Source organism: Dromiciops gliroides, chromosome 5 (assembly GCF_019393635.1).
Source record: "Dromiciops gliroides isolate mDroGli1 chromosome 5, mDroGli1.pri, whole genome shotgun sequence".
NCBI lineage: Eukaryota > Metazoa > Chordata > Mammalia > Microbiotheria > Microbiotheriidae > Dromiciops > Dromiciops gliroides.
Window position 1 is genome coordinate 224,053,101 of NC_057865.1, and position 9,266 is coordinate 224,062,366.

The window sequence follows — 9,266 nt, forward strand, 5'->3', positions numbered from 1 at the left end:
CTGATCTGGTTTTTTTTTCCTGTAGGAGAAATTATGAAAATAATTTATCTGATCTGATCTGGTTTTGCCCTGTAGGAGACATGTTCTCTGATCTGTTTTTTGTTTATTTGTTGTTGGGTTTTTGTTGTGGTTTTTTTTTTTTTGGTAGGAAGACAGGTATGGAAACAAATTGTAGGAGATATAATAAAATTAATTTCTCTGACCTGTTTATTTTTTTGTAAGAGACAGGCAAATATAAACTATACTTAATTTTTGACACACTCAAACATCAGAAGGTCACGTTTCTTCTTAAGGCAAAGCCTGTGCTGTTCCTTACCTGGGATACTTTTTCTTCCAACTCTATAACTTTGCTCAGTGATTCCCCCAAGCCTGGAACACAGTGCCCTGCCCCTACCTCCATCTCTTAGGTCAAAGTCTACCTTCATGTAGAAGCCTTTTCTGGTCTTATCTCAACTTCCCTACTCATGTGTTTTCCCTCTGAGATTACATTCCATCTACTCTACATAGATCTTTTCTCTAGAGTTTTTACATCTCCTCCATTAACATGACATTATTTTTTAAAATTTTTAATGACATTAAAATATTTCTAAGTTCACTTTGTTTTTGTTTTGGGTTTTTTTTTTGGTGAGGCAATTGGGGTTAAGTGATTTGCCCAGGGTCACACAGCTAGTAAGTGTCAAGTGTCTGAGGTAGGATTTGAACTCAGGTCCTCCTGACTCCAGGACCAGTGCTCTAGCCACTGCACCACCTAGCTGCCCCCTGAAATTAAAATATTTCAAAGGACAAGGACAATGTTTTTGTCTTTATTTGTAATCCCAACACTCAGCCTAGTGTCTGACATATACTAAGAATTTAATAAATGCTGGTTTACTTATTGACTACCTAATATACTAATATAGAACATTGTATAATATATAAGTATTTTGTATATGTGTGCATATATATGCATATATCTGTGTGTGTGTGTGTGTGTGTGTGTGTGTGTACAAAGTGTGTACTCAAATCTTTTAACTGATGGAGGCAAAGAATCAAATAATTTTGGAGACCACAATCTTAGACAATGTGGGGAGGAGCAATGAGATGTCACTCTTTCTCCATCACCTGACACACTGGTGTGTACCAGACCTATGTCTATTGCTATTGTTCTTTCATTCATTCCCTGTGGGTACTCACCCCACAGCTTCCTGTTTTAAGTCTTTTGCCAAAGTTGATTACGTTAGAGATTCATTAGTGACTTTTGAACTTGGGTTCCCCAAAGGCATTTTTGTTTGTGAACTCAGTTGATCCCCCATGCACCTGAAGCACAATAGACAAATGAAACAAATATCCTTTGTTTTGGTGTACTGTTTGGAGGGAAGCCTGTCTCCCTGCCCAGACAGATCAGATGAGGGATCCAAAGAAAGACAACACCTAAGAGGCCATTCTCTTTCTAAAGGTTCTGTCTTTCTTTCAACATACAATACATCAAAATATTTCCTGCCTTTAAAATAGGACAAGATCTCTAATTTTAGAGTTGGTAAAGTGAAAGAGAGAACTGGTGTATTCTAGAAGATGGGGACCTAGGAGAACTCCATTCTGCCTGTTAAGGTGAAGTCATGGGTTTATGAGATCATGTGTCCAGAAATGTATATTTGCTTTTCTTCTAATTCAGCTTTGAGTCATTCCTGGAACTCTGAGGCTAAAACTGCTCACTGAGACCTGAAATACAGACAGAAATGTAAGTAATATAATGGCTTACCACATCAACACATTTCTGTTCTTGTTGTTGTTTTGAGGGGCTGTGGTTTTGTTTTTGTTTTTGTCTTTTGCTGTGGGAATAGATGTGGCTGATTCCCTATAAAGAAACACAGAAATCAGACCTGTCTGAAAGAAGGAAGGAAGGAAGGAAGGAAGGAAGGAAGGAAGGAAGGAAGGAAGGAAGGAAGGAAGGAAGGAAGGAAGGGAAGAAAAAGAAAATCTGTCAATTATAATTTATTTTTCAGACAGAAAATGAATAATCATTTCTGAGATGCTCTAATTCTGTATTGCCTTAACATATGCTCTTTGTTGATAGTAGTTCTATAGCACCAGTTTCATACCTGCATGGATCACATATTGGACCTTGCAATTTGAGGGGTGCTTGATATCCTTCCACCAAAAGCTATCTCCCTTCTTGCATGCTGCACACTTCCTAAAATTTCACAATTGGAGATATTTCCTTTGAATGAACAAGCTTCCTTACTGAATAAATAAGCATTCCTGAGAGGATTAAAACATTAATGAATTTGCTAATTGCACATAAGAATGAATTAGCTAAAAGATCTTTTCTAGCCAATATTGAGCTTGGAACAGAGCTCAGAGAGAGCGAGATGGAAGGGAGGGAGGAGGGAAAGGTACCTTTGAAAGTGAGGCAATCACCATGCAGGGAGTGGGCAGTGTGAGGTCACTAAGGCTCCTGGAAATGGGGCTTACAGAAAGAGGAGTTAGGCAGGTCCAGAGAGAAGCCTCTTGGAGGCTACAGTCTTGGCTCAGGTGGTCTCTATGTGATTTTCCTTTGGAATACTAATAATGGGGGGTATAGTTCATCTTTCATCTAATCATGGATCCTAGGTCAGTGCACCATACTTGTGAGCATGCCTTTAATATTGGGTCCTACCTTATGTGACATGGGCATTTAGTCAAACCACCTTAGCTGCCAAAGTGGAGATCCATTTCTTCAAGCTCTGGGGAGAAAACCCCTGAGGTTTCTTGGTGTATAATACATCACGACAGTCAAGCAAAACCTCTCTCTATAACTAATTGGTGTCTCTTGAGGAAGGCTTTTCCAATGCAGAATGAAAAAAAAATAACTGAAATGCATATAGGAAACATTTGTTTAGCTACTGAATAATATTAATTATTTATTATTTAAAAAAAAAAAAACATTGTGGGGAAAGGGATTATGGCATAGATGATAAAGCATTGGCCCTAGAGTCACTAGCACCTGAGTTCAAATCTGGTCTCAAATTCTTACTATGTCACCTTGTGCAAGTCACTTTACCCTGATTGCCTCCAAAAAGAAAAAAGAAAAACAATTTTAACTTGACCTGCCACAAACAGAGTGAAATTTTCCATCCTCCAGCCTTAGAATCACATGTACAGACAGACTGAACAGAGGCAACATCAACAAGAAGATAAAATCACCAGTGAAAGCTGATGATTTACTCTCTCTGTGGCCAAATTGCAATGCTAACAGCAATGAGACAGAGGAGCCCACTCTGCCTGGAAACATGGTACATAACAAAATTATGTGATAGATTGACCCAAACCACAAGAATAAGGGCACCTTCCAGAATTCTCTTTATTGTACCATCAGAAAACCATCCCCCAACTCCATGGAAGAGAAACAATAGAGTTCTGTGCTTTATACAGACAATAAGACCTATTTTTTAAAAATCCAACAAGTGCTGTGGCTATTTCAGAATGACATGCAGTATCTGTATCTGAGATGTTCTTCTTCTGAATTGCATGGCCATTGACTTCTCCCCTTTGATACAAGTGTGTTCAGGGTTAGAGCTTCATAAAAAGGTGAGTTGACTATATGATCTCAGAGTTACCAGGAGCCTTTTCTTTTACTATGTCCTGCACATTTCTTGAGCTTCCTCCATTGTAATTATTTCCTTTGAATGAAAGCTTCCTTGCTTCAAATGAAAGCAACCCTCAGACAGTTGATGCATTAAGGGGCAATTTTTCAAGTCTGAGTGTAAGTTACTGAGAGGAAGCACATACTGTTGGAAGAAGAAGGAAGGATAATGCTTCCCAAAGAAGAAATAATTGTTTAAGGTGGCACAGTGGGCCCTAGGTGTCAGAGGAGGGAGTTTGTCTTCCTGACAAAGTCAAAGACAAGTTTCTACTAAGCCACGATTCTGGCTCAAGCAATCACTCTATGTGGAATCTTTCCTACAAAACCTAAAGAAAAGAGAAATTGCTTCTCTAATAGTCGTGTATTCAAGAAACCAAGGTCATGGTCCCATGTCTGTGGTGGTATTTGCAACACTGTGTGAAATGGTCATTCTGGGATACAGAATCCTCACTTCTCAAACCCAGGAGGAATTCCCCTTCAAGGTCTCTGTGGGAAATATTTTACCAAGCAAAATCCATTCCTACAATTATTCCTTCTGCTAAGGAAGCCTAATACAGGGGAGCAAGGAAGAAAATTGAATGCAGATGGGAAACTTTTGTGTGGCTGCTAAATAGAATTAACTGGTGATTAGTGAGAAACAATTGTGACCAGATCCTTTAACCTTAGAATCACAAGCAAAGAGTGAGCAGACAAAGATGGCACCTACAAAGATGCAAAGTGCTGATGATAAAAGGTGATGCTTGATCATGGTTACTTCTCGTTGTAATGCTCCACTCTAATGGAGCAAATGATCTGTTCCCATCTGAAATGAAGCTAGAATATACAATTATCAAAACAAGGATGCTGAAATACAGGGGCAACCCCTTCAGGAACCTTGTTACAATACACAAGCTGCCACTTGTAAGTAGGGAAAGAGGTAATCCTAGGTTTTACTCCATACAGTCACCTTAAAAGATTGGAAAAGGGTACAGCAGGGCAGAAACATCAACTAGCCAATATTCCCCACTCAGGTCAATCTTCTGCAGAAGCAAAGTAGATAGGAGGCTTCATGGTGTAGTTAAACATGCACTTGCCTTCACTTCCAAAAATTCCAATGCTATTTCCAAATAATAACAATATGTCCTCTTCTAAAAGTTAAATGATTCTTTGGAAGAGTCCATTATCAGCTATTAATTACTGACTATGGATTCCTTTATTAGGTCTTCTGTTAATTCATAGCAGAAATAAGTCATTAAATAGTCCAGTGGCAGGATATACTAGGAGTTGTAGGTAGGGGGAAAGGGGGGAAAGCATCAAAAAACAGAGAAAAAGCATTAGGAGCCAGTTTGAAGAGTGGAGAGAAGCCCCCTGAGAACTCTTTTGAAGTTGGCATTTTTCTTTTTCTAAAATTTCCCATCTGTTCTTCAAAAGGTCTCACAGATAAAAGGACCAGAAGACATCCAGGAAGTACAGAAGGGGCCAACTGATGAGCTAAGATAATAGAGTTGCTGTGCAGGCATGTCCAAGTCTTCAGGACCCAATGGACCATACTGTCAATGGTATTTGCTTGTAAAAGAAACCAGAACGATTTGTTATTTCCTTCCCTAGTGCATCCAGAGGATCCTTTGGTCAAACAAAGAGAGGTTAACTGACTTGTCCAGAGTTACATAGCTAGCAAGTGTCTGAGGCTGAATTTGAACTCAGCTCCTTCAGAGTCCAGGCCCAGTCTTCTATGCACTGAGCCACCCAATGCCTCTAAAGAAAGAAGCATGAAGAAAAGCTTGTTCACAATCAAAATAATATGGCAACTAGAAATGGGGCAAAAAGAAGAGTGTTAGGGCTGAGGTTGTACACCTGTGGGTTAGCTGAAGTGGCATGAAAGTCATCCAAGGGAGAATAATTGTCTTCACTCTCCATATACATTGGAACAAAGGTGGCAAGCAAACCACCTGAGTGGTTGTGGAGGCCCTATGAATCTCACTGGGAGTGAATAGGTGCCTTCTGAGCAGCTGTTTACTTAGAATGAATGGGCTTTGGGCAAATTGGTCTGTGTCCCTGGATATGTTCATCTGGGATGGGTGTAGGGGAACAGGTGTGGTCAATCCCTGCCTCTCTAGGAGATTGCACTTCCTTCCAGCACAAATATTGAAGGCTCACATAATTTGTGCTTTTCCAGAAACATGCTGTACAACTGCCTTCATCCTTCCTGGGTACTGTTAACATTTTTACCCTGTGCTGAGTATACTTCCCTCCCTAAACCCCACTGACCTAATTCCCAAAGCAATTGATGATCTAACCTTCTATAGGAAGATTTCTCCGTCCCTTAACATTAATACCTGTTTTAAGACTGTCTCTTATTCCACCACCACCCTTTCCTATAAGAAATTTGTACCAGACAGCATGACTCTGCTTTCCCTTATGGACCCAGAGGATTGATTTCCTCTGAATGTGATTGTTAGTCTGGGTCTGTAATTCAGTATCTTGGTGAAGTGCTTTTTTTATAAAACATATGGTCAGAAAGCTTTAAATGGAACCATGAAATCAGTGCTCCTACATTTTAGATATGGAAGCACTGAGCATGGAGGCAGGATAGCACATGGTAAGCTCATTCAAGTGGGGATGGTTTTAGGTAGAGATTCCTAATGGGCCTCAGCTCCTTTAGCTACTTGTCTTTAAAGAATATTGATATGTTGGATAGAGCACCGGCCCTGGAGTCAGGAGGACCTGAGTTCAAATCCGGTCTCAGACACTTAACACTTACTAGCTGTGTGACCCTGGGCAAGTCACTTAACCCCAATTGCCTCACTAAAAAAAACCAAAAACCAACAACAACAACAAAAAAGAATATTGATATGTGGAGAGAATGGTTGGTAGGACTGCTGGGCACTAATGCTTTCCACTAACAATTCAAATTCAAGATTTATTGCTGCTCTAAGTCCCAGCTCTGATTTATCTTTAAATACCTCCCCTCCCCCTGAAAATCTCAGCAAACCCTTGATTATAATAGATCAACCCTGGAACATAAGATGTCTATGATACTCTCTTCTGAGCTCTGTTATCTTTAAAGAAGATAGTGTCTACTCCAGGAGAATCCACAAAGACCTGGTGCAATGTAAAGAAAGTTTGGTCTAGTTATATAAAAGCCTGGTTTTATGACAGAGAAAAGGGCTCAGATGTGGTGTGAAGTTGAAGAAAACAAATTGGGCTTTTAGAGGAAGTGCATGAATGGACAGAATTTCTCACAGAACTAGTGAATTAAGTTCAAAAAGGGTACAACACCAAGAATCATTAAGTGGGGGAAACACAAACAGTTCACAAGAATTGAAAATTACCAATAACCATTAAAATGCTATAAAACATCAAATGAAAGAAATTCAAATGAAAACAACAAAATTAGAGGTTTCACCTCTAATTTAGCTGGAGGGGAACTGGAAAAGCAAGCACACTAATGTCTATTGCTAGAGGTAAGAATAAAAATGACCCACAAAACAATTTGAAATTTTCTGAGAAAAGTGACAAAACTATTCATAATCTTTAAGCCAGTGATCTCACCACTGAGTATATAACCTGAGTATATATCCAAAGGAGGTCAAAGACAGAAAGAGGGACTCTGTGTTTATGCACATATATGTACATACATATCTATATCTATATACTTATATACATGTAGGTATAGATAAACACATTACACATACACATACACATACACATACACATACACATACACATACACATACACATACACATACACATACACATACACATACACATACCAAAAGATCACAGGTACTTTATGTGGTAGCAACAAAGTGGATATGAAGCGAATGCCTAAGAGTTGTGGAGTGGCTAAAAACTTTGTGGCATGTAAACATAAGTGTATTTGGCACAAACTATCATATATAGGCATGGTGTTGGTCTTGCTTAACTTTTTTTTTCTTGTTTCAAAGGGATTGAGTGAAGGAAGTATCTCTGGAAATGACTATATCAGGAAAACAAAAGGAAAGAACACAACCTTTTAGATAATACAAATGAAGTTGATTTGGAAGGAATGGGGTAGAATCAAAGAACTCAGAAAAAAGGAAAGATAGATTAGGGACAAAAGTCTTTACACAAACATTGTTCTCAGTAGCTGATACACAACTCAAAGCCATTGAAGATAACACAATGTTGGTATGATTTCTTTTTAGCCAGTGAAAGAAAGAAATATGGGTTCTATAGTGACTTCTGAGTATTTATATCCAAATTGAATTGCTGATTTATTTATGCATTTCTCAGCTCCAAGCTCTCTCTCTCTCTCTCTCTCTCTCTCTCTCTCTCTCTCTCTCTCTCTCTCTCTCTCTCTCTCTCTCTCTCTCATACAGATCTGTTGAAAGACAGAGGACAGAAATGAGAAACCATACTGGAATAACATTATTCATTCTCCGGGGACTGACAGATGACCCACACCTGCAGGTTCTGCTTTTTATCTTTCTGTTTCTGACCTACATACTGAGTGTAACTGGGAACTTGACCATCATCACCCTCACTTTGGTGGATCCCCACCTTAAAACCCCCATGTACTTTTTCCTGAGGAACTTTTCCTTCTTAGAATTGTCATTCACAACTGTCTGTATTCCCAGATTCCTGTACAACATGTCAACTGGGGACTATACTGTGACCTATAATGAATGTTTCACTCAGTTATTTTTTGGTATCCTCCTTGGGGCCTCAGAGTTTTTCCTCTTGGCTGCCATGTCTTATGACCGCTATGTAGCCATCTGCAAACCTCTGCACTATGCAACCATCATAAACAACAGGGTCTGTAACCAGCTCCTCCTGGGTTGTTGGCTGTCTGGTTTGATGATCATTCTTCCACCACTTGGTCTGGGTCTTGAGCTAGAATTCTGTGATTCCAATATCATTGACCATTTTGTCTGTGATGCATCACCACTGCTGGAGATCACATGCTCTGACACACAGTTCTTGGAAAGAATGATTTTGGCCTCTGCTGTTTTGACACTCATTATCACCTTAGTGTTAGTGGTTCTATCTTATGCCTACATTGTCAGGACTATTCTGAGATTTCCCTCAGCTGAGCAGAGGAAAAAAGCCTTCTCCACTTGTAGCTCCCACATGATTGTTGTCTCCATGACTTATGGCACCTGCATCTTCATCTATATCAAACCTTCTGCAAAAGAAGGCGTGGCTTTGAATAAAATTGTATCAGTGCTTGCAACCTCAGTGGCCCCAGTGATGAACCCCTTCATTTATACCCTGAGGAATAAACAAGTGATACAAGCTTTTAGGGACACATTCAAAAGGATTGTGTTGAATTCAAAATTATAAGAAGCTATTGACATTCAGGTGCAAAATTAGTAAAAGAAAACCTGAATAGCTTTCAACTCTTTGTTTTAGGTCCTATGACCCTATTTTATTCTGTTATTAGTGCCTCCTTCCCCAAAGACTCAAATCTCACAGCTCCTTTTCTCCCCTATCCAGAAATCCTGACTGAAACTTTCCTCTCCCCATTCTGTCCTTCTTTCTAAGGGTTTCAAATGCTTTCAACCACCTCACTCACCATTTCATTTCTACAAAATCCAATGACATTTATTTAGAACCAACTATGTATAATATATTTATTAACAAATAATTTTCTCACCCCCTACTTAATAGTCAATATATATTTAAGTGCCTATTCCTTACCAAG

General features: G+C 39.2%; 1 protein-coding gene across 1 annotated transcript; it reads left to right on the top strand.

The window, feature by feature from the left end:
* Nucleotides 1–3,559: 3,559 nt before the first annotated feature.
* LOC122729109 (olfactory receptor 6C2-like) lies at nt 3,560–8,905 on the top strand. The gene is made up of 2 exons (XM_043967782.1): nt 3,560–3,570; nt 7,960–8,905. Exons 1-2 carry the CDS (start codon nt 3,560–3,562, stop codon nt 8,903–8,905), a joined length of 957 nt encoding a protein of 318 aa, XP_043823717.1.
* The last annotated feature ends 361 nt before the right edge of the window (nt 8,906–9,266 follow it).